The 25,885-nt window shown below is 51.6% G+C and overlaps 1 protein-coding gene across 3 annotated transcripts; it reads right to left on the bottom strand.

Moving 5' to 3' along the window:
- Positions 1-6,765: 6,765 nt before the first annotated feature.
- On the bottom strand, positions 6,766-24,377 carry CHTOP (chromatin target of PRMT1). Of its 3 annotated transcripts, XM_075908113.2 has the most exons (7): positions 24,218-24,347; positions 22,816-22,846; positions 22,476-22,557; positions 20,873-21,026; positions 17,756-17,942; positions 17,483-17,620; positions 6,766-8,084 (listed from the first exon to the last, which is right to left on the bottom strand). In XM_075908113.2, exons 3-7 carry the CDS (start codon positions 22,538-22,540, stop codon positions 7,882-7,884), a joined length of 747 nt encoding a protein of 248 aa, XP_075764228.1. In that variant the 5' UTR covers positions 22,541-22,557; positions 22,816-22,846; positions 24,218-24,347; the 3' UTR covers positions 6,766-7,881. The 3 variants fall into 3 exon arrangements, with proteins under 3 accessions (XP_075764228.1, XP_075764225.1, XP_075764226.1); XM_075908110.2 differs by lacking the exon at positions 22,816-22,846 and having other exon boundaries at positions 24,218-24,377; XM_075908111.2 differs by lacking the exon at positions 22,816-22,846 and having other exon boundaries at positions 17,756-17,939; positions 24,218-24,377.
- Positions 24,378-25,885: the final 1,508 nt, after the last annotated feature.

Genomic DNA, 25,885 nt, shown 5'->3' with positions numbered 1-25,885 from the left:
GCTGCCACTGGGCTGGGGGCGGGGGCAGTAGGGGGCACAGAGCGGGGGGCGGGAAGAGGCTCTGGAGCCAGGTGGGGCAGGAAGGGGGGTACATAGGAGGTCTCAATGGAGCCAGAGGCAATGAGCGGGCGCATAGCAGAGCTTGGGGGGGGGGGGCAGGTGCTGGAGCCAGGCGGGGCAGTAGGGGGCACATAGCTGGGGGGTAGGCGCTGGAGCTGGGGGAGACAGTAGGGGGCACAGAGCTGGGGGGGCAGGTGCTGGAGCCAGGCGGGGCAGTAGGGGGCACAGAGCTGGGGGGGGCAGGTGCTGGAGCCAGGCGGGGCAGTAGGGGGCACAGAGCTAGGGGGGGCAGGTGCTGGAGCCAGGCGGGGCAGTAGGGAGCACAGAGCTGGGGGGGGCAGGTGCTGGAGCCAGGCGGGGCAGTAGGGGGGCACAGAGCTGCCGGGGGAGGGGGGAGAGAGCATATGGGAGATGCAGCACTGCCCATGGAGAGGGGACTCCAGGGTTCCTGGGAAGCTGGGCGCTTGAGCAGCCGCTCAGGAGAGCCCGATGCCTCCCAACTGATGGGCAGCGCTGCCACCCCCGGCTGGGTGTTTGGGGGAGCACATTCCCCCATCTTGCGCTCATCAACCTTTTCTCTTCACCGGCATGGACCCCACAGGAACAGAGCCGAGGAACACTGCAGGGGACCCATGGTGGGAGGGGGCCACTTGTTGAATGGCCTTTATGGAGCTGAGCCACCTTACCCCCACAGAACAGGCAGGGCCTGGGCTCCTCCAACTCCCCCCACTGCCAGTGGGACCCTAAGAGCAGCTGAGGGGGCCAGGGAGAATAGGCAGCAGCCATGGGGGCCAAGGGCAATGCTAGCCCCTTCTAGAGCTCAGCTTTTCTGCACAGAGTGTTGATTTCCACTCGGCCACCGGGGCAGAGCAGTGAGTCGGGAGCAGAGCGGTGGGGCAAGAGCCCAGGGAGGCAGGCAGGCTCTGGCTTACGTTGCGATACCTCCTTCGAGGGCTACCAGCCTGCCTAGACGGGTGCTTAGCTGGAGCAGGGACAGGAGCATAGCTACATCACAAGTAGGGCCACACCAGCATGGCCAAGCGTGAACAGCCCCCCTCCTATCGCCTCTACCTGATGGAAAACTCCAGATCAGGCCTCAGCCTTGGGCTTTCCGCAGCAGGTTCTGCCCCCACAGAAGGGAACAGCCAAGCAAAGCCAAGGCAGCTGGAGTTTTAACACGGTAGCAACTCACAGTATGTGCTAGACTCACTTGTGTTACCTTCCCCCACTAACACCGGCACCAATGACAGGCTGCTTTGCCTTCACCAGGACTAACTCCTGGCAAGAATTATTTCCTGCTGCGGATGCTGGGCTACCCCTGTGCTTGGAGGGACACTGCTCTGGTCACTAGAAACCCTTCTTAGAACAAAGCCGCCAAGGGCACAATAGCCCATGCGTGGTTGGTCCTGCACAATTCCTCTGCAGCAGCGGATACTGACCCCATGACACTGATCCAGGCTGGGCAGCCCTTGCCTGAGGGCTCTGGCTAAGCGCTGTAGTTGTTTGTTTCACGTGGGCAGAGCTGAGGCCCTGCCCTGCCCTGCCCTGCAGCAGTAAAGGCACAGGGCCATGGGCACTGCAAGTCTGTCCTGTTAACTCTACCCCTCTACCCGTGCTGGCAGCTGTGTTCATCCAGCCCTGCCCATGGGACCCGCTTTGTTGTTCTTATATCAAATGCGAGAGCTGCATCCCTGTGAGCCTACCTGACCCACAGAACAAGGAGTGTGGCAGGCTGGGCCTGGCAGGGAGCCACACCTGGAGTAACTAAGTCCCCATGCCTACTGCTAAGACCACCACCGTCTCCTAGCCCACAGACCCAGAGGCCTCATGGCCCATCAGCAAAGCTGTTTCTCTGCCAAAGCAAAACCACCCAGAGACCGGTCTTCCTTGGAGCCCTCTCCCAGAAGCCTTTGTACATGTAGCAAGACTAGGCAGAGCTGCTGCACCATCTAGTGGCTGGACTAAATGAGAGAAGCTCCTTCAGTGTTGGGATTTTACACCACGTGGAAGTCCTGGGCAGCTCCTGGGGGCTGTTACTCTGAACGGTCTCTGTTCCTGATGGAGTTCAGCTAGGCGTGGGATGACAGAGGGAACCAGGCTTGAACACTTCTGTTCTGGATGCAGCAGCAGCACAGAAAACAAACAGGGGAGATTAAAAGCTCGAGGCCTTAGCCTTTCAGGTAGTTTATACTCCAGTTCATTCCACAGCATGACACTGGGCTACAGGGAAAGAAGTTACTCCCCCTGTGCAGTAAGGATGGCTCTTTGGGATGTGTGTCCCCGGGAGCGCTCCACTCAGGTTTCAGTGGGATCTCGCGCTGCTGATCGGAGGTTTTCGGGGAGCAGTGCGCCTTGCGCCGTGTGCAGCATGAGGCCCCTCTGTTCCTTTTCTACCTGAAATCCCTTAGACTCCAAGCAGAGGGGAGGAGGGAGTGGAGCACCCACAGGGGGCCACAGCTCAAAGAACCATAGTTACTGCAGAGGGTGAGTAACTTCTTCATCAAGTGGTGTCCCTGTGAGTGCTCCACTCAGGTAACTCAGTAGCAGTACTTGCCAGATGGCAGTGGGCACTGGAGTCATCATGTAGAGGAAGGAAGGACTGCATCTGCCAGAGATGTGGAGGGCAGTGGCCCTTTCTGTAGGGCGTAATGTGCAAAAGTGTGATGGGAGAACCATGTAGCTGCTCTACAAATGTCCACCAATGGCACATTTAGGAAGGGCGTTGTGTCCATTGCATGCGTGGAGCGAGGCCTGACAAACTGTGGCGGATGCTTGCCACGGAGTTCATAAGCTGTGTATGTGCAGCTGGCAATCCATTTGGATAGATGTTGTGCCAAGATGGCTGTTCCTGTATGTGGCCCAGATCACACTCACTCATCTTGCATCCATTGTGTGCCAGATGGCCTCCTTGAGGAGGTATGAGGCTTAGGAAAATAAGCAGGTAAGTAAATGGGTTCATTTAGGTGGAAAATATGACCTCCAAGAAGAACTTCAGGTGAGGCCTGAGGGTAACTTTATCCCTGGTAAAGGTAGTGAAAGGTGGGTCCTTTCATGGACAGGTACTGTGGTGATGTAGTGGCTAGTGGCTCAAAGGGTGGCCTGGTGAAAGCGTCAAGGACCAAGTTCAAGTGCTATGGTGGCACAGCTTATTTTCCACAAGCCTGTGAGGAATTGCTTCACCATTGGATATACAAAGAGAGAGGTGTCGTCTTCAGGTTCATGGAACTCTGCCATCAACTGGACATGGATAGAACTGACAGAGACCTGTGTCGCTGAAGTCCATGAGATACTCCAGCACGGGAGGTATAGGAGCGGTATAGAGATGTAAGCAGTGAGTCGTGCACCATTGTTGAAAACGTGTCCATTTGTTCTGATAGGTGTTTCTCGTGGAGGGTAGTTGACAGTTCAATAGGATGTGTTTGACCCTGTCTGAATGGGTAAGTTCTTCATTCTGGAACCATGGAGAAGCCATGCTGAAGTTTTGATGTTCAGATGGCATGTCCTGCCGTGGTGTTGCACTGAGGTTTGGCACCACAGGGAGAGAGGAATGGGTTGATCTATCGAGAGGTAGTGCAGGTAAGGGAATCAGGGTTGTCTTGGCCAGGCGCGGGCTATTAGAATTACTGTGGCCTGGTCAGAGTGAATCTTGATCACTCTGGCAAGCAGAGGGATTGGTGGAAAGGTGTACAGGAGGCTTTTTCCTCCGACCTCTTGCCCAGCTCTGCTCGGGAGCAGAACCTGTGGCATTTGTGGTTGAGTACTGTTGCAAAAAGGTCTATAGCTGGGAAACCCCACATGCAAAAAACAGAGAGACCGTTGGTGTTGATCTCCCACTCATGTTGGTCTGAGAAGCATCTGCTCAGTTTGTCGCGGTCCTGGTATATATGTGGCAGTTGGAGTTCTGTGGTTCCTGATAGACCAGTTCCAAAATCTGATTGCTTCTGCACATAGTGAGTGTGATCGGGCACCTCCATAGATTGATGTATAACATAGAGGGTGTTCTATGAGGACGCGAATGGTTCTGCCCTCTATCAGGCCAAGGGACGACTGGACCTGAGTTCGAGGATGCTGATATGGAGGAATCTCTCCATTGAGACCGTATGCACTGTATTGACCATGAGCAACAACAGGCACTCCAGCCCATAAGTGATAGTTACTGATGGACCTGGGCGGTGGAAGGGAATACCAGGAAGGAGGTTGGTGGGAGAACTCCACCAGTCGAGAGATTGTAGCACTGGCAGAGGAAGTGTAAGATGTCTTGCAAGGCTGTCTCGGGTTGGAATGTAGATTGAGAGCCAACTCTGTAGTAGGGAATAATCACGATATGAACACCAGGAAGCCATTGATCCCAATGGAGATGAATGGCATGATGAAAATCTGCTCCTATGTTCGCTGCCATTGTTAGTTTGTGGTGAGAGCAGCACAGGAGAGCTGGGAGCCCTTTGGGCATGAGTGTGCCCCTGGGCATCAGACACCAATGAGGAGTGCAATGAGCAAGCTCCCAGTCTGAGCAGTGTGCCTGGCTGAGGAGATTTTTGTAAGTGCCACAACTTGCGCAGCGCTTTCTTAGGCTGCGATGCCAGAGCGTGGTCAAGTTTGGTCTGGCCAGGGATGGTCTGTTCAGGCACTGTAGCGGTGCCTATGGGAGCTGCTGGTGGTGGCATATGCAGCTTTGTGGCTGCCATTGCCTCAGCAGTGCCGACCGGTGCGGTGCATTTGGGTCCTGACTCAGCTCTCCCGGCTGGTGCAGACTTGCACTTCTCCGCGGCACTGGGGAACAAGTTTCTGGGCAGTGCTAGTAATGAGCATGCTGGGGAAGCCTGCAAAGCCATTCTGTCAATGGTTTGCTGTCCTCGTGTCTCCTCAGGTTTGTCCCATGGTGGTTGTAGGGAGTTCCCCCAGAGGTTTTTGAGCCACATTTTGCAGTCTTTTCTGGCTCTGTAAGGTTCTGACAAATGGTTTGGTAGCACTTTGCAAACAAAACATGTAGATGGTATCATGAGCCTTCGTGAGCACAGCCCACTTCTTCAGATGACTGGAGTTCTGACAGTACGGGCACTTATGTTCTGCACGAGTCTCTCCCAGGGCATTTAACGCAGGAGGCACGACCATCAGAAAGAAGCATTGAGTCCTGACATGGGTCGCAACTTTTAAAGCTGGGGACACCTAGCCGCAGCGGCAGCTTTTCTTTTATAGCAAACGTTGAAAGCTGTCGTTAACTGACTAAATGAAGAACCTCTAAAATAACTATAGTAGTCTTGTTTTTCCTGTCAGGAAGAAGAGCACTGCTCTGACTCAGTCTTCAGCCAAAGGCGATAGAAAAGGAACTGAAGGGGCTCGCACTGCAGGAGGGAGCGTGGGGTCTGAGAGGGCATTTGGGTGAAGGAGGGGGGTCATGATCTGATGCAGGGTCCAGGCTATGGGTGCAGGACAGGATTCTGGCGTGAGGAAGGGATACAGGAGGAGGTGCAGTTTGAAGAGGTGTAGGAGGGGGTGCAGGGTCTGGGAAGGAGCTGTGACTTGGAAGCCTGGAGGGGAAACAGAAGATTTGGGTGGTGGCCTGGGGGCAGATAGTTGGGGGGGGGGGGTTGCTAAGCGGTGGGGACAGCACACAAAGCTCTCTCCTCCCTGCCCAGACTGCACAGCAATTAGCAGTGTGCAGTAAGAGTGCCTCTTGCCCACCCTCAATATAGCCTAAGGGTTGTGGAAGATGTTAGCAACTCAAGTATGGCTTTAGTGAATTAAGACACTTGCTAAATGGTATACCTTCAACATTAAGCACTTTCAGCAGGAGTTAGGAGACAGTATTTCCAAGCGGACAAGATCACAGGCTTAACTGAAGCTTAGGGAAGAAACGACCTATAGAAGTACTAATAATCTACTCCCCGAGTGGGTAGTTCGGTAAAGCAGAAAGTGCAAGTGCTAAGTTACATCACCGCGTTAACGGGTGATAAGGTAGTAGACAATGGGAATGAGCCCTTGCATCCTAGAGTAGTTACTATGGCAGATACAATGGGCTAGTCAAGGAAAGCTAAGGAGAAATATCAGTTTCCTTCCTCGAATTAGTCGAGTGCACGATGTGAGGATACAAAATTTGTTTCCACATCTACACATTTGCAAGGTTCTAGATGAAAAATGTGTATCCAAAAATGAACTGTGGCTATCCACATGCATGAGTACGAAGCAGATATCCACGGACTTGCAGGGCTCCATGAATACAAACTACAGGAAACCCCTGGCTTCCGACCACCCGAGTTACAACTGCCTGCATATACAACCATTTTTGTAAGTGCGCAAGGGGCCAAAAATTCCCGACTTACGACACCCCTGCCTTGTGACGCTTCCCCAGGAACCAATCGCGTTGCAAGTCAGGGGCCGCCCGTAGCTGGAAGCCCTAAATAAGCAACAGCACATCTAACGAAGGTTTGGACACAGCAAGGACCAGGCACTCCCCAACTCTCCATCAGAACGAGGGATTTAAATGATATTGCAGCTAGAATGGACTGACATCCAGTGGAGAGGAAGCTGTATTAGGAACATGTTCTAACCTAACATGCTTACGTGCAGTTGTGATGTTCCATTCAGGAGAGGACAACAGTTGACTGTCCTCATACCCACTAGAGCAATTATTCATCCCACTGAGTTTACAATCAATACTTGAGAATATCATTCTTACAACTTACAGCATTTAAAAACTCCACAAAGTCCACGTTGTTTTTGTAAGTGTTTCTCCTTTGTCACAAAGAACCAGAAATACAAGATTCCATTGAAACTGCAACAGTTCACAGGATGGTTGAAATTAAATCTTCCGGGGGGGCAGGAGGGGGGAAGGGGAGAGCAAACCCCTTCAATTTCTAAAGCCAACCTCGGTTAAATGCACCACCATAAGTCGGTCTGGATTGCAAATTCAGCTGATTGCACTGAAAGGTAACAGCACTTGCTGATCAAACAAATTTTGGACCCAGTACTTTGGAGAGACTCTTCTACCCATTATTCTCTTTCAGATGCCCTTAACGTGCTTCTTTCAAAATCCTTAAAACAAAAGTTATTTTTCTAGATTTTGGTACACAGAAGCCATTAGTGACATCCCTTCAACATGATACAAAAGAAATTCAAATGTTATCCCCCAAAATAGCCTTTTACCTGAAAAATCCTCTTTGCTAGCAACCAATGGGGATGCAATGTCAGTACAAAATAAAAGATTGACATGTCTACAATAGAGGAGCACTAACTTCCTCAACCTGCATTTGATTGATCAAGCAGTCCTGGAGGGAGACGTTTTGGTATGTTTACTTCAGATGTGTTATTGCAACAATAAAACTGCAAATGTAGATATTTACCCTTCAGCCTCACTACGGGATCAACTCCTATCCTGAAACAAACTACTAAGAGTAATAGGCACATATAACCATGTAATCCCGTAGCTTGTATTCAGCACCAATGAGCACTTCACCTAAAGAAGCACAGACTGTGGCATACATGCAACATTCTCCCTTAGAAGCACAAAGGAACTCAGTGTGCCAACACGGTGTGGCTGGCGTGCTGAGCGCACTCCATTACCAATGTCAGTGGCCATATCTGCAGCAGGTCTGTCACATTCATGTTCATAGTTAGGAAAAATTATAAAAACCAATTCAAAAAAGGTTTCATACAACATATAGTATCAAAATGTAAGAGGAACACACTAAAATCTGATCTCTTGGTAGAACAGGGCCGCCCCTGTTCCTGCAGGTCCTTCCAGCATCAATCAGGTTTTTCCATTTTTAGCTTATGGGCATTGACATACACATTAACTTCAATGAGAGTCTATCAGAAGGACATTCAGTCATTAGTTTCGGGATCTGTCTGAGCCATGTAAGCATCCAGCTCAGCATCGAGATGTCCTTTTGTTTTAGACATGTACGCATCTAATTGGTTATCCAGTTGTTCCTTGGTCAACGCAGGACGTGCAGACCCTCTTCCTCGGCCTCGGCCTCTGCCACGACCACCGAAGCCCCCTCTTCCCCGGCCTGCCATGCCACGACCTTAGTGAAATGAGATTACAATTATGCACTAGACTTGAAATGCACCAGCAGACACGGAAAGAGAGAGCAACAAACATTAAGCAACTGACCTAGTCCCTGCCCATGTGCCCTCAATTGGGCCTCCCCATGCTACCTAGACAAGGCAAGACACACAGGTGGGTAGTCCATTGAAGCAGCTACTCAGCTATATAACCATGCTCAGTGTAGAGGAGTTTCAGAGGGGGTAGCCATGTTAGTCTGTAACTGGAAGAAAAAAAAAAAAAAGAATAGTCCTGCTGCACCTTAGAGACTAACAAAACATGTAGATGGTATCATGAGCTTTCATGGGCACAGCCTACTTCTTCGGGTGAATGGAGCAAGGGGTCCAGGATACAAATAAATAGCAGAGAGGGGATGGGAAGGGAAAAAATGGGGAAAAATATTGTCAGAGTGTCCATGCTAAATGAGGCGTATAGAGTGGGCTCTAAGTACCCAGGGCTTAGCTTATGTCAGGGATCTCCAACCTTTTTAAGCACAAGATCACTTTTTTGAAGTTAAGCACAGTCCAGGATCTACCTCAGACCCAATTCCCTTGTCCCGCCTCCTTTGTGCCCCTTCTCCAAGGCCCCACCGCTGTTCACTCCACCATCCTTCCCCCCTTTCATCAGGCAGGGGCAGAGGACTGGGGTGCAGGCTCTGGTCTTGGGTTAAGGGATTTGGAGTGTGAGAGGGGCTGAGACTGGGGCAAGGGTTGGGGTGCAGGAGGGGGTCAGGGTACAGGCTCTGTAAGGGAACTTGGCTCTAAGGGGGCTCAGGGCAGGAGCTTGTGGCTCAGGAGGGGGTTTATGTCTGGGACAGGGGTTCAGGATGCAGGCTCCAGCTGGACACTGCTTACCACAGGTGGCTCCTGGGTGGTGGTGCAGTGGGGATAAGGTTGGCTCACCCCTGCCCTGGCCCTGCACCACTCTCCAAAGCAGCCAGAAAACTCCCTCCATCCCAAGCCCTGTTGTGCCCCCCTCCCCTCTGCGGAGATAGAATATAGGATGGGAGGGGGCACCCTGACATCAGCGCTTCCTCCTCTCCCTGCCCTGCCCAGAAAGCAGCAGGGAGACAGCTCCAAGGCAAAGGGCAGGAGGTGCACAGCAGTGAGGAAGAGGAAACTGAAGTGCTAGCATTTGACAGCCTCTTGCCCAGACCAGTCAAGATCCCTTGTCAGTGGCTCCCAGATCGACCAGTGGATCCCGATCAATTGGTTGGTGACCACTGGCTTATGTCATTATGGTATGGATGTAGCAACCCATCCAGGTCAGGTCTTGCTCAGATCTCAATTTCAGGTGTCACCCTTGTAAATGAAACCAAGTTCTGAAGCTTCTCTCAAGCTGGTTTTTGAAATTGCTTTGTAATAATAGAGCCACTTTGAGATCCATTAGTGAGAGCCCCGGCAAGATGAAATGTTCCCCAACAGATTGTGTTATAGACTCCAAACATTTCTGTCCCCTCTCTCCTGCCAGTAAACTTTTTAGTAGGCAGCCTGGCTCAGTCCTGGCTCACACTTCAAATGCATAACCACAGCGGGGGTATTAGAAGCCGCAAAGGCCGGCAGCCCAGGTCCGGCTTGCACCGAGTCTGGGAGCTCAGACGTTCCCTAGACAGAAGCTGCTGCCACTCCCTGCTGCAGTCTCTTTATCAGAGGCAGCAGTATTGGGAAACAGCCAGTCCGCAAGGGAAGCTGGGTTTTAAACTGGCTCCCGTCACACACTAGCTCCCCCCGGCACCCCATGCTGCTGCCTCTGATAAAGAGGCAGTAGCGCAAAGTGGCAGAGGGCGCCTCAGGAGTGAGGCCGGAGTGCACTGGACTATAGACTAGTCAAGTAACTGATAAGAATTCATGAGGTTACTCAACTATTCAATTAACTGATATTTAACATCCCTGTGTGTTACCATTTTGAATACCTTTTTTGTGTTCATTAATCCTGTCGTAGAGACTGTCCAGTCTGGCCAATATTCACAGCAAAGGGACAATGCTGGCATAGATCACGTTGGTGGATATGAGCTTCTGATGGGGTGGCTTATACGGTTAGGTCCTGTGATGATGTTGCTGGCAGGGTTTAATTTGGGGGCTGTAGGTGATGACCAGAGGTGTTCTGTTCTGTTTTGTTGGGCCTATCTTGAAGAAGCTGATGCCTGGGCACTTGTCTGGCTCTGTCAATCTGTTTTTCCACTTAAACCACAGGGATTTCAACAACTTCCTCCCCACCATCAACCTTAGTCTGGACCAGTCCACACAAGAGATCCACCCCCCTGACAAGGAAACAACGGCCACATTTCCACCACCTTATCCCGGAAACCTACCAACTGGTACACTTACCTAGATGCCCTAGCTTCCCTCCAAGACACATTTCCCAATCAACTGTTTACAGCCAGGCCCTAAAATAAACCCAGATTTGCTCCAATTCCACAAACACCTACAGGATCTGTATCAAGCTTTCTTCAAACTGAAATACCCACTCAGGGAAGTTAAAAGACAGATTGACAGAGCCAGACGAGTTGTTCCCAGTAGCCGTGCAGCACACCTTCACTCTGCTTGGTCCCAACTCTATCCACGCAGCTGTACGAGTGACACCACAGACCTAACCACGTCAGCCACCACATCAGAGGCCGTGTAACTGCACATCCACCAGTGTGACCTATGCCATCAAGTGCCAGCAATGCCCCTCTGCCGTGTACACTGGCCTAACTAGAGTCTACGACAGGGATCAGCAACCTTTCTGAAGTGGCATGCCAAGATTTAACCCTCCTGCCCTGGGCTGTTCCACTCCTCCGGGGGGGAAGGGCTCTCTCCACTGCACGCCCCTTGAACCACCACCCAGGTCAATGCAAACCTTTCCGTGGACTACCAGTTGCTAATGGAAACTCAGTTAATTACATAATTTAAATTAAACTGTTCTCCCCAGCTGCAGCACTAGCAAAATGGCTCCGGTATAATTATTAAACAGATTAAGTGTTTTGACTCTCATGTTTATTTAAACTGAAGTTTGATAAATTAAGTAAAATATGTCCAATAAAAAAGGTTTCAATGGCTTTTTTATTTATGGCAAGGGTGGGGAACCTTTTCTGGGTCGGGGGTCACTGACCCAAAGAAAAATCAGTTGGGGACCACACAAGCGAGAAGCAAAAAATCTCCCAAAAGTCGCAACCCTCGCTGATGTGGCCCCCAACTGAGACACCTCATTCGTCTGGTAGTCCAACCCCCACAAGGTGAGGGGGAGGGACAAGGAGGACTAAGATTCAGGGCTTCTCATAGGCTAGATTCACTTTTCTGGGGTTCCAGAGTTAGAGGATTTTGTGGACCCCCTTAGGCTCTGGGGTGGGAACAAAAATGAGGGGTTCAATGTGTGAGACCAGATGGCCAGCAAGTGGGATAGGGATGCAGGATCTGGGTGGGAGGTGGCATGCAGGTGTAGCAAAAATGTATATTTTACTCTCTCATGTTTTAAGATTATAAGTATGATGCCTAATGATCTGATGTAACGACTTGCTTTGAATAGTGTTTCCCAATTTTATTTGGCCACAGAACCCTTTTAAACTCGAAAGAATTTTGCGGAACCCCAACTGGTTTGACAGCTGAAGCTTCGACTTCGTTTGACGCAGTGCTAGTGGGTGATCCGCGCTCCGACAGTGAGTATGGGGATTTATATACAACGGGATCACACCAACTGACCATGCCCGCAGTGCTGAGTAGTGACATCATCGGCCCCACTCTGGCTAAGCTGGGAGTGTCACGACACTGCAAAACCCAGAGACTCCAACGGGAACTTTCATGTATAGGAAGGGAAGCTCTGGCCATGGGACTCCCGAGATCAGTCTTGCAAGCCAAGCCTCAGAGGAACCCTGACTTCTCGCTCAGCCAGCCTTGCCTGGCCAGTAGGACCAGTAACTATGCACCATCTGCAGGATGTGTGTGTTTGTCTTTATAAAGCATATGGCTAACTACTTCTCTACTGTATTCTCAATAAACAGTGTATTGCCTTCTCCCCTGAAAAAGATCCTGTGTGCTTCTTACAAGCATAACATAGGACTGGGTGAGGAGGGCAGGGTCCAGAAGGGAATTTGGTGGAAGGAGAGGATGTGGGGTGGGGGAATAAGAGGGAGTCTGTGGGTGGGAAGAGGCTGGCGGAGTAATGTAGAAAAGGGGAGGGTGAGAATGCAGCCAAATAGCTAATTGGGGAGGGAAGAAAAGAAGTGGAAAGTAAAGGGAAGTGCAGCTTCTGCAAAGTAAGATTGTATCCTCTTCACACCTTCCCTCTGATCCAGCCTTGTTCTCCTCAGTCCCATGACCCACCCCCAGCCTGATCCCCTGCATTGCCCCCCTGCCCCCAAGTGCATTCACTAGCAGGGCAACAGCGCTGGAGCCCCCTGGGAGAAGCACTGGAGCAAGGAGGAGGGAGAATCTCTTCCCTGCATGATCCAAGCACTTTGCCTTCAGCTCTGGGGCAGGCAGAGCCTGGGGCTGCAGCACAGCGCAAGGGGAGAAGCTCCCTGCCCCCGCACAGCTCACAGGGAGCACCGCGGCGCAGCCCAGGCTCTGGCACGCCACATGTGTTGCTGCCCAGCCCCATTCCCTCCCGAAGCAGGAGGTCAGCCCCAGTGGGACACACAGGTGCCTCTCCTGCCAACAGCTGCACCAGGGGAGGGGTGAGGCTGAGCTCTGCCCTGTGCGCCAGTAAAAACCAGCTCACTTGTGGCATGTGTGCTGAGGGTTGCTGACCCCTGCTCTAGAACACAGGATTAATGGACACATCCACTATTCAAATGGTAACACAGAAACCTGCTGGGGAACATTTCAACTTGCCTGAGTGCTCACTAATGGATCTCAAAGTGACTCTTATTACAAAGCAATTTCAAAAGCCGACTTGAGAAAGAAGCTTCAGAACTCGGTTTCATTTACAAGTTTGACACCAGGAACTGAGGTCTGAACAAAGACCTGAACAGAATGGGCCACTACATTCAACAGCCCACTGACATAAAAAGCTACGCCCAGGGTATTTACAGCCCACTCTATAAGCCTCATTTAGCATGGACACCAATTGACAATATTTTCCCCCATTTTTTTCTTTCCATCCCCACCCCCTCTCTTTGCTATTTATTTGTACCCTGGACGCCCTGCTCTATCATCTGAAGTGGGCTGGGCCCACGAAAGCTCGTGATACTGTCTGTTAGCCTCTAAGGTGCTGCAGGACTATTGGTTGTTTTTCACATTTTTTCATTGCAGAGGAGTTTGGGGACGCACTCTAAACAACGTCATACGAGCCATGTGCAAGGTGGAGTCAGGCTGCTGACCAGATCAGCCCCATGTCAAGTCAGTCTCTCCTTGTGCATCACGTGTCTCTTCGACCTTGAACAGCTGTCTCCCACCTTTCTCTCTGCTCCAAGTTCACCCTCCACCCTCAGCAGCTCCCCATACTCTAAGGATGTTAATGAACAGGTAATTTGCTAATCGTGTAGTCGATGCAGTTAGCTGATAGGGGAGGCCTGCTCCGGGATCGCTGCGCCTTTTAAATATAGTAAGAGTGCAATGGCTCTTACTACATTTAAAAGGCAGAGGCACAGCAGTCTTGGTCCCATGTGAGCTGGGTCCAGCAGTCCCTACCCACAACCAGCCCAGGCCACTGCAAACAGGGGCTGCTTCATGGCAGCAGCCCTTATCTGCAGGGAGGCCCAGCTCTTGCAGGGACTCCCCCGACCCCGCCCAGACAGGGGCTGCTGCGGGAACAGCCTCTCCTATCCCCTCTTATTGCCTCTGATACAGGCAGTGGGGGGAGCAGCACAGTGGAGATGGTGCTGGGAGGAATTGCCCCCCTTCCTACCTCTTAAAGAGGCAGCAAGCGGGGAAGGTGGTAGTCAACTACTTGCTTACATCTGTATACTTTTCCATAGCATATTGCCACCTACGCTGCCCCTAACTCTTTGCATGGGATTTTTCCTTCCTCTGGTACTACAAGTACCCTCATCTCCTCCTCCACATCCACTTTCATGAACCTTTCTACACCTGCCACAGAGCTTCTCATGTTTCCGTGAGCTATCAGCAAGCTTATCTATATCACAACAAACTCTTGGGATGTTGGAGAGTAACTGAATAATCGTTTCAACAAATATGCTCCTCTGTTAGTGGCCTCAGTTACTCTCAGCTCCTGGGGAGATGGCTTCGCAGTGCAGTGAAGCCTCCTCGCCAGGGGCCAGATGGACCGGGGCTAGTGGAGGCAGTGCTGCGGGCTCTGCAATATAAAGCTATGCTCTATACTGCGGGTGACCATGTAACCACTGAGATTTTCAGCAATTACGTGGTTACCCTAACACATGATTTTTCACATCCCTAGTCTACACAGGGAAACTGAGCAGGACTATGGTGATATAGTCAGTTATGCAAAAGCAGAGAGAAATGTTTCTCTGAGGGGACACATCCAGTCACTGCGCAGTCTGAATGCACCAGCACTAATGATCCCATGTCACTCTGGGAGACAGCGGCAGCGCTAGGAAATCCATACAGTCAGGGCTTGCCGAACTGCAGGAAGCCCGCTCGCCAGCTGTGCTGTCTGGCGATCTGTGCATGTGCAGATCGCCCGAACCCGGCTCTTCCGGGTTGCAATGGCGAGTAGATTGCATTATTTGTCGAGCCCTGCATAGAGTGTTGTAACTAGTATATGTACTTTTGTTTACTTCTATTTTTAAAAGGAGCAAAGACTCCACTGAGATGGCATCTGAAGTCGCAGTCTTGTACAAGGTTGTGCATGTCCACAAGGTTTTAGCCTGGCATTAATCCCTAACATATGTCAGAGTCTTGAGGCATTAGACAGTTGCCAGCCAAGTACAATTAGCATTTATTCCTCCCCACCCTTCCTACTAAACTTCAGTCAAAACGGCAATGCCACTAATGGCTAGGAATGAGCTTGGTCTAGTCGCATCCCACCAAATTTACATTAGTTCTCAGAGACCTAGTTTGGCATTGGAACTCACTGGGACTGAATCAATACCATTCTACCAGGGAGATTAGGAAAATCATGTTTAATCTCCAATACCAATTCACAAAAGCAAGCGAATTGTAGGTTCTTACCTGTCATGTACCACTATATCAAGAGCACAGGGGCTGCAAATTTGGAAATCAACTCCCACTGAAATCAATAGGCCTTTTGCTAAACTAAAAAGCCACAACATGTGGCTCACAAGGAGCACTGGTTGCTGTAGTGCCCCATTAATGATTTCAATATAAACCACTAGAACTGGAAGGGACCTCGAGAGGTCATCGAGTCCAGTCCCCTGCCCTCATGGCAGGACTAAACACCATGCAGATCATCCCTGACAGATGTCTGTCTAACCTGCTCTTAAATATCTCCAAAAGATGGAAATTTCAAACTCCCTAGGCAATTTATTCCACTGCTTAACCACCCTGACAGTTAGGAAGTTTTTCCTAATGTCCTACTGAAACCTCCCTTGCTGCAGTTTAAGCCCACTGCTTCTTGTCCTGTCCTCAAGAGGTCAAAAACCATTTTTCTCCCTTTTAGGTTCTTGAAAGCTGCTATCATATGTCCCCTTTCAGTCTTCTCTTTTCTAAACTAAACAAGCCCATTTCTTTCAGTCTTCCCTAATAGATCATCTTTTCTAGACCTTTCATCATTTTAGTTGCTCTTCTCTGGACCTTCTCCAATTTCTCCACATCTTTCCTGAAATGCGGTGGCCAGAACTGGATACAATACTCCAACTTAGGTTTTTTTGCAATAATGTCACCCTGCTGATTCATATTTAGCTTGTGATTGACTATGATCCCTTTCTGCAGGACTCCTTCTCTAGAGTCGCTTCCCATTCTGAGAGAGAGAAATGGATTGTTTCTTCCTAAGTGGAGTACTCTGCATTATTGAACTTCATCCTATTTTCTACAGACTGTTTCTCCAGATCCTTTTGAATGAGGACACTATCCTCCAAAGCACTTGCAACCCCTTCCAGCTTGGTATCATTTGCAAACTTAATAAGCCTCTTCTCTATGCCATCAGCTAAATAGCTGAAGATACTGAACAGAGCCAGTCCCAAAACAGACCCCTGCGGAACACCCCCTTGTTCTGCCCTTCCAGCAGGATTGTGAACTGTTAACTACGACTCTTGAGAATGGTTACCCAGCCAGTTATAGCCCCATTTAGGTTGCATGACGTTCTTATCAATAAACTTGGGAAACATAAGACCGAATCAAATGCTTTACTAAAGTCTAGCTATACCACGTCTATTGCTTCCCCCTTACCATAAGGCTTGATAACCTATCAAAGAAAGCTATCAGAATGGTTTGACATGATTTTTTCTTTACAAATCCATGCTGGCTGTCCTTATCTTCCAGGTGTTTGCAGATTAATTCCTTAATTACTTGCTCCATTATCTTTCCTGGCACAGAAGTTAAACTGACTGGTCTCTAGTTTCCTGGATTGTTCTTATTTCCCTTTTTATACATGGGCACTATGTTTGCCCTTTTCCAGGCTTCTGGAATCTCTCCTGACTTCCATGCCTTTTCAAAGATGAGAGCTAAAGGCTCAGATACCTCCTCCGTCAGCTCAACTATTCTAGGATGTATTTAATCAGGCCTTGGTGACCTGAAGATATCTAACTTCTCTAAGTAATTTTTAACTTCTAAACCTACCCCATATTTCCACTAGCATTCACTATGTTAGACATTCAGTCACCATGAACCTTCTTGGTGAAAACTGAAACAAAGAAATCATTAAGCACCTCTGCTATTCTCAATGTTTTCTGCTATTGTTTCTCCCTCTTCATTGAGCAATGTCCTTGGCTCCCCTTGCTTCTAATATATTTGTAGAATGTTTTCTTGTTACCCTTTATACCTCTAGCTAGATCGAGCTTGTTTTGTGCCTTTGCTTTTCTATTTTTGCCCCTACATACTTGTGTTTTTTAGTTATATTCATCCTTTGTAATTAGACTTAGTTTCCATTTATATGACTCCTTTTTATTTTAGATAATTTAAGGTCTCTTGCCATACTTCCTGTTTCCTATGCAGTGAAATAGTTTGCTCTTGGGCCCTTAATAATGTCCCTTTGAAAAACTGTCTTAAATTGTTTTTCTTAGTCTTACTTCCCATGGGACCTTACCTATCAGCTCTGAGTTTACTGAAGTTTACCTCTGGGAAGCAGACACACCAATAGGGATCTTGCCTTTCACCACAAATGCTGCTAAAACCAACAATTCGGAAAATGGAAACGTGCCTGATGATATGTTGTATAGTGGATACAAACAAGTGTAACATTAGGGTGGAGGTTCTATGTCACGAGTGCTTATAGACGTTATATTTTAACCAAGGAGGTGAATGTTAAAGGCTGCTTTAGGTTCTTTTCCCCTCATCCCTCCCCAAGTGCTAGCACACTAACCTCTGCCACCAATTCCTCCACGACCCATGGCTCCTCTGCCTAGACCACCTCTCCCAGGTCCACCACGACCTCGAACACCACCTCTTCTCAGGCCCATTCTAGGGGATACGCCTCGTCCTCCCCGAAGTAAACTCTGACCTTTAATGGGGAGAAGGTGACAAAATGAGGTAAATCAAAACAAGAAGCTAGTTGTCCAACTTAGCAAGAAGCCACTGAATGTCAGGATTAACACTCTCGGGGATATTTTATTTCCCAGATTAATAATGTACTCACCTCTGAGGGGAATGCCTCCTCTCAGCAACGCCCTCGCTCCACGCCCACCACGCATGGCTCCTCGTGGCAAACCTCTCTGACCCATAGGCAGCCCTCGTCCTCCAACAGCTCCACGAGCCAGGGGTCCTGCTGGCCGGCCTAATCGTGCCTGGATGTTACTTTTACCCAGGCGCTGCTTTAAGCTCTTCTGGAATGAAATGTTTTTAAAAACAGGAAAGTCATGCAGCTACCAGGGACTGATCATGCAACTGGTACAGATGGAAGCAGACCATCAAAAGAGAGAGCAGAATCTATACATTGCCTAAAATGCACTGCAAAGAGTTTAGGTCTCAAGAAAGATCTGGTCTAGAGAGAAAGTCTGTCATGTGTAATCCCAGAGCATCCAAGACCATCCCCCAGGAGCATGAAGACACTGTTTCCAGACATTTCCATTTGAGAACTGTCAGCTAGGGAGCAAACCAGGCACCTAACCCTCAAGGTGGCTACTGCCTTCCATCTGTGAAAGGTGCTCAGGCCCTAGTCACAAGAGAACAAATTATACTTCTGCAGTCATCCTCTTAATCATACGCCCTGAAGTTTCAGTTCCAATGATCTCACTGTAGCAACCATATTTAGATTTTCCCAGACAACCAGACTACACCAGCTGCTTGAGGACAGACGGTACCCTTCCATATCTGTCTTTAGAAGCAGCACAAACGGGAATGTTCACCCTCTCCAAAACATCTGCATTAAGCTCCAATGGAAAAGCCACAAGAGCCAAGAAAGAGCTAAGACTGTGATTGTTTTCTCTCCTCAAATGCCTAGTAACTCAGTTCAAGGCAGTTAAGGAGAAACAGACCCAGTTTATACCACACAGCCCAATATATTTCAGCCTTAATTTGGGGATTTGTTTGCATTATATCACACTACTGCACGTCTGACAATTTTTAAAGTTGCTTTCACCCAACTTCTCTGAAGAGGGGACAGCAGGGGATAGAATGATGATAGATACCAGCTAGCTCGAGATGTCTATCAGGGATGGTCTAGACAGTATTTGGTCCTGCCATGAGGGCAGGGGACTGGACTTGATGACCTCTTGAGGTCCCTTCCAGTCCTCGTATTCTATGATTCTGAGAGTATAGTTATAAGATTCCAGGCATTTCAGAGTTTCAGGCAGTGTAACAGCTTTTAGATGCTCCTCAAGAAGGTCTACAACACCAAACCCTGTGCAGTCAAACCTGTCCCCTGCACTCTGCATTGGCAAAGGACACTAGCACAACAGCAGGCTAGGTGCTGAGTTTGAAAGTTTATAGCTGTGGCGGCATGGCCTCCCTAATGGCCCACTGGAGTACCCCAAATGACCTATGCGCCAGAAACAGGTCCTTTGATCCTTCAGTCGCCACAGGATAAGAACAGTCGTTGTTCCCCTATGTATCAGTGAACACACCATCTGAAGGGAATTGGTGATGACTAACGAAGAGCACCCCAACACTACTAAACTACGCTAGGATCCTCACACTTCCAAGAAACGTACTGCAGCTGTCCTTTCTAATAAGGTTTGACCCATGCAGGCTACCAGTCACAGCATGCAATGCTCCACTTGATCTGCTGCCTGTACTTCCACATTAGACTTACTTCTGCATTTCCATAATGCTCATCAATGCGGCCCAAGTTCCACAACAAGAGAATGGGCATTAGAGGCCAGTCTTGCTCTAGGACTCCTCTGAGCTGCTTTTGGCCACTATAACCTATGCTCAACTGACAGGGAGCTGTGCAAAACGAGCGTCAAACACAACAAACTTTGTTCTTAAACAGTGAGGTGAGACCCAGAACAGTGTTTAATCCTAAGAGTGTGCGTGTGCACGGACCCAGTTCCAATGAGAAAACGAAACAGGTGTCAGTGAAGTGAAGTGAGAACGTTCCCCCCACCTCAGACACACTGACTCACAAACAAGGCAGTGTACTTTATAAGCTTAGACTTGCCTATCCTTTCACATCATTAGGGAAACCCTTGAGACAATACTATAAACCCATGCTGTTAAAACCATAACATTACTCCTAGGTACAGCTTTTGTTTAGAAGATCCAGACAGAAATTGTGTCTTAGTAGCACTTAGCTCGGATTTTAGGAACAGTAGGCTTGTGGGTTCCAAGTGCCATGAAGTTGCATAAAACCCCAGCACAGGAGTCAGACAAAGATTCCAGCTATGTGACGAAACAGCTCAAATAGGAACCTTCAACAGTTCTCTCCTGGGTGCCCAAAGATATACAGGGTCATACCGAATGACAACTGTATTCGAGTCATGTAGTGCTGTACAACTAGCACACAGCAGGGTAACACCACCCTACAAGACCTGTGTTTTAATTATTTCCTTGCACCGTACGTACACATTTCAAGAGACTCAGATTTTCTCTGCTCTAACAAGTGACTGATAGGAAGCACTTAGGCACCAGGAACATAGCAAATTACCTCTGGGGCAATGTACTCTAATCGCTATCTTATTAACAAGGGCTCACATGTAGCAGACCCCATTCTCTGAGCACAGGCTTATTTAAATGTGATGTCAATATGAAGAGACCACTCTCAGATTTGCTCTTCCACACTAGAATATCAAATCAGAGACAAAATGGAAGCCAACTTTTACAGTGCCCAGCAGCATATGGCTCTAGCCAGTTTATGAGGCTCACAGGAGTAGTAAGATTCCTGTTTCTTTAGCAAGAATTTACAAGAAACCAAGAACTCAGTTTTAGTACGTGTAGTAGTTGTGCTCCAACTGCTGGCAACAGCAGAAATCTACAGGCAGTTCCCATCCCCACAAAAAAAAGCATTAACCAGTAACAAGAGTTCAGCAGACCCAGAAAACTGGAACCAGACCACTTATGTGGGAGAGGGAAAAAGCTGTGATAAGCCAACAATAACCAATAGAGGTATGACAGATTAATACCACTTAGTTCAATTAACAGGCTATAAAACATTACTTGTCTGCAGCGACAATGTGAAATTCTCTTGAAGTGCTTCCAAACATTCGCAGATCTTACTTTCATGTGCCATCTTGCAAAATTCTCATATTCTGAAAAGCCACCAGCTGCTGACAGGCACCACCAACTGTCTGCAGCGGAACAGGACACTTTATCTCACCTGCTTAAGTTTCAACGCGGCCTGAACAGAAGGTCTATTCTCCATCTGCTGGGCCAGTCTTCTGTTTCTGGCACTGGCCAGTTGCTGCTGCTGCTGCATCGTTGCCCGAATATTCACTGGCATCGGCTGTTTGTTCTTCAGCATATTAGTGAAGCTTCAAGGTCGAACAAAATGTGTGTTTAAATAAAGTTTTATTACAAACATTTATGGCATTTCATGGCTCTCAAGACTGGAGCTCCAGATCCCATGAACTTTATGTAAAAAGTGGTACACTTAGATCATGTCATATGCGAGTTATGTATTCCTTGTTTTCCACAAACGTGCTAGAATAGGAAACTCAGATTTGGATAAGTGCAACATATAATTAAGAAATGACAAAGTTTTAAGTCACTGCTTTTAAGAGTGGAGGAAGTTATGAAAAACAAGCAACAAGCAGAAATGACCATAAGAGACAGGAGAAGACAGAGAAATAGCAAACAGAAATCTGACTCCAAAAGCCAAGACAGATAGTTTAGGGGAGAAATCAACAGTCTGAGGGCAGTAGGCATGTCACTTGGACAACAGAAAAGCAAGGCTTTGGCATAATACTTATAAGGAGGATAGTTCTAGAACCACAGGAGGTACCACCTGATAGCATTTGTTCAGAATACAATTTCTTGGGCATTTAGGAATTTCTTTGGTATGCTGGGAATTTTCCTCCTTTAAGATTATGTGGCATGAACATATGATCAAAAAGTAAGCTCTTTTACCAGTACCCTAAAAGCCACAAATGACAGTGAAATGAAGCACTACAAAGTGCTCAATGTGGTCTGACTAGAACTAACAAAATTAACAGGTCCATAATTCCCCTGTATGGTACCTGCCTGCCCTGCCATAAGCCACAGGCACTGGCTAAAAGTGCAGCCCATACCGAAATAAGGACAACTTATAAATGGCTTCATTTCTCTTTGGTTTAATGACATTAACGCTTAATCTGAGAGTGAGTAAGTGAAAAATGATCAGAAGCATCACTGTTAGTTCGTCATTATAGATTTGCAAAAGCATAATGGCATGAAAGTGCTGGAGGATATTTAAGAGAGGAAACAAAAAGAAAGCAGTGCCAAGAAAGAAAAGCGATGGAGATGAAGCAAAGCATTTGCCTCTTACAAGGCCCAAGAACATTGTTAAAGGGCCTTTGGGCTGGTTTGGTGGCCTGCTGCATGCCTCTTACAGGCCAGACCCATGCGTGTGTCTACCTTGGACAAAGCAACAAGCCTTCTGCAGCGTTGGTAACATGCTACCATGCTGCAGTGTCAACTATTTAAAATGTAAAAACATGTGGAAGAAAAAGGGAGGGTGCGAGGTTTCTCTCTTTTTATAAAACATCCCACCATATTTATGTCTCAGTTTAATATTAACAGCTACTGACAAAATCCTCCAAGATAATTGCCCTTTTAACCTTGTGTACCACATTTGCTGAGACTTAAGCCAGAGGCGCATAGCCACCTGCTTTGTTTTAGTTAGGTTAAAACAGGGCAGAAACCACGTTGGCTTTGGACACTGGACACAGTGACAATTAAGTAAAAAAATTCTTATGAGCTGAAGTTGCTGTTGGCTTCCTCACCGCTCGTTCAGAGACATCTTGGTGGTGCTCTTTAGCACAACCTTCGGCGCCGACTGCGCAGCCATCTTCAGATCGCGATAGTCTGAAATGAACAACAGCCAGTCTTAGCAGGAAGAACTGAGCCCGTAGAATGATTTGGCTAGATTTTCCAGGCCATTGTGTCTGTGGGTGAAGACAGCCAAGAACCGCACATGAGCGATGCACTTGCACCAGCAGCGTGTTTCATGGCATCGTGAAATGTCCCAATGCACCTTTCAACAGACTGGTGAGTTATGTGGTCTCGTCTAGGGATGCTGAATATCGGTTAACCGAACAGTCGAGTAACCTCGTGAATTCTTACCAAAAGCTTCAGGGGGGGTAGCCACGTTGGTCTGTAACAGGGAAAACTTTAATAGCACCGTGAAGACCGATACCAGCTGCCTGCTGTGTCAGTCTGCAGGCGCTACCAGGGCATTTGTTGAACTCCTGTCAGTTATTCAACTAGTCCACAGTGTGTGTGTGTGTGGGGGGGGGGGAGAGGGGCGCGCCTGGCAGCACCCCTCTGTCGGGGGGGCGCACCTGGCAGCACCCCTCTGTCGGGGGGGGGGAGGGGGCCCCCCTGGCAGCGCCCCTCTGTCGGGGGGGGGGAGGGGGCCCGCCTGGCAGCGCCCCTCTGTCGGGGGGGGGGGAGGGGGGCCCGCCTGGCAGCGCCCCTCTGTCGGGGGGGGGGGGGGGGGGGCCCGCCTGGCAGCGCCCCTCTGTCGGGGGGGGGGGGGGGGAGGGGGGCCCGCCTGGCAGCGCCCCTCTGTCGGGGGGGGGGGGGAGGGGGGGGCCCGCCTGGCAGCGCCCCTCTGTCGGGGGGGGGGAGGGGGGCCCGCCTGGCAGCGCCCCTCTGTCGGGGGGGGGGGGAGGGGGGGGGGGGGAGGGGGGGGCCCGCCTGGCAGCGCCCCTCTGTCGGGGGGGGGGGGGGGGGCCCGCCTGGCAGCGCCCCTCTGTCGGGGGGGGGGGGGGGGGGCCCGCCTGGCAGCGCCCCTCTGTCGGGGGGGGGGGAGGGGGGGGGGCCCGCCTGGCAGCGCCCCTCTGTCGGGGGGGGGGAGGGGGGCCCGCCTGGCAGCGCCCCTCTGTCGGGGGGGGGGGGGGGGGGCCCGCCTGGCAGCGCCCCTCTGTCGGGGGGGGGGGGGGGGGGGCCCGCCTGGCAGCGCCCCTCTGTCGGGGGGGGGGGGAGGGGGGGGGGGGGGGGGGGGGCCCGCCTGGCAGCGCCCCTCTGTCGGGGGGGGGGGGGGGGCCCGCCTGGCAGCGCCCCTCTGTCGGGGGGGGGGGGGGGGGGCCCGCCTGGCAGCGCCCCTCTGTCGGGGGGGGGGGGGGGGGGCCCGCCTGGCAGCGCCCCTCTGTCGGGGGGGGGGGGGGGGCCCGCCTGGCAGCGCCCCTCTGTCGGGGGGGGGAGGGGGGGGGGGGAGGGGGGGGGCCCGCCTGGCAGCGCCCCTCTGTCGGGGGGGGGAGGGGGGCCCGCCTGGCAGCGCCCCTCTGTCGGGGGGGGGGAGGGGGCCCGCCTGCGAGACATGTCCCGGCGGGGGCGGGAACGCGGCAGCCGGGGCACTAAGCGGGAAGGCCCCGCCCCGCCGGTGCCGAGGGGGCCGCTGCCGGGCCGGGGAGCGGCGGCGCCTGAGGCCCCGCGGCCCCCGAGCACGCGGCCCCGGGCCCCGCTGTCCCCGGCCGGGCGCAGGGCCCGAGCGGCCGCCCCCCAGCCCGGCCCGGCCGCTCACCGAAGCAGACGGTCGCCAGGACTCCGGGCGGCGCCGCGGGGCGGGGGTGGGGCGCGGGGCTGGCTCCGTGGGGCTCCGTCCCCTCCGCCCGCTCCCGCTGCCTCGCGCGGCCGCTCGCTCCCTCAGGCGCCGAAAACAAAATGGCCGCCGCCCGCTTCCCTACTCCCCCCGCGCCGAGCCGGGGGAAAATGGCGACCGGCGCCACCGCGCTTGCGCAGGCGCGAGAACGCGCGGCCCTCGCGGCGCCTTGCGCCACGTGATCGCACCCTCGCTTTCCCGCCCCGGAGGGAGGGGGCGTGGTTGAGCCACGTGACCACTCCGAGTGAATGGGGCGGGCCTTGGCCAGAGGGCAGGGCTTGAGAGGGCTCTTTCCGCAGTGGCGTGCGGATGCCAACTCTCCCGGACCGGACGGGCTGCACACCATGGCTATAAATGGCATCCCATCTGTCTGCTCCGGGAGAGCTGGCAACGACAGAGTTGGGGCTGGGAGGGTGCCATGATGGAAAGTAGGCTAGGGTGGGGGGAGGGAATAGCTGGGGGGTAGCCTGGGCTGGAAAGGGGGCATGGATTGTGGCCCCAAGGTGGAGGGTGCCAGTCCTGGGGGCAGCTGGTTAGGGGGGCTCCCCTGCAGGCTGGGGGGCGAGGGAGAAGCGTCTGTGCCCACCCCCGAGCCCCGCCCCCAGCCCTCCCAGCACAGGGCTGCTCTGTGCGAGGATGGGGCGGGCTCCGGGTGCAGGGCTGCTCTGCGCGAGGATGGGGCGGGCTCCGGGTGCAGGGCTGCTCTGCGCGAGGATGGGGCGGGCTCCGGGTTCGGCTCTCGCCCGCGTTCAGACACCAACCCCAGGGACAGCCACAGGGCCTGAGCTCCCCTTGGGGCCCCAGACGGGACCCCGCGGTGGGAGCCCCATGGAGTTAGTCCTACGGCCGGCCCGTCGGGGGGAATCGCGAGGGGTGCGCTCCTGGGAGAAGCGCCCGCGTGGCCGGGCTCGTGGTTCTGTGTCGGCGGATGCGGGTGGCGGCGGGCAGTGGTGCGCGTTGTGTGCGCTAGGGCAGTGGTGCGCGTTGTGTGCGCTAGGGCAGTGGTGCGCGTTGTGTGCGCTAGGGCAGTGGTGCGCGTTGTGTGCGCTAGGGCAGTGGTGCGCGTTGTGTGCGTTAGGGCAGTGGTGCGCGTTGTGTGCGTTACACGCGCAGCACCAGCGCGAGGCTCAAGCCTTCCGAAATCCGGAGCCAGAGACGGGATTCCCCCTTTTTAAACCATAGTAACGGCAGGGTCTTTCCACGTCCCCGCTGGGTGAAAGCTGCATCGCCGTACTTGGCAACGCGGCCTCGCGGATCCCGGTCACTTCGCTTTCACTATGGAAAAACAATGGGAAGCCACATTTGAAACAAGGCCTTGGAGGGCTCATCGTGTTCTTTCCTGCAGTGGGGCTACTCCCAGCTCCGCGTGCTGTCCGAACTAGCGCAGCCCAGCCAGGGGGTGTGCGTCTGGTGGGGACGGGTCAGTTTGCTCCCTGCTGCAAGCAGTTCAAGGCCGTTTTCTGCATCGCGGGCTTCGAGGCCCTGGCTGGGAAGGGGAGAGGAGAACCTGCAGCAGAGGACGGGAGGCCAGCGCTCAGCCTCTGATCCTGCAGGCTCCCCGACTCACACGGGCACGCCAGCCTTTTTCCT

The sequence above is a fragment of the Pelodiscus sinensis genome, chromosome 22 (genome assembly GCF_052426305.1).
Source record: "Pelodiscus sinensis isolate ZL-2025 chromosome 22, ASM5242630v1, whole genome shotgun sequence".
Taxonomy (NCBI): Eukaryota; Metazoa; Chordata; order Testudines; family Trionychidae; genus Pelodiscus; species Pelodiscus sinensis.
Note: the sequence above shows the minus strand (reverse complement) of the source record. Positions and strands in the feature narration are given on the sequence as shown.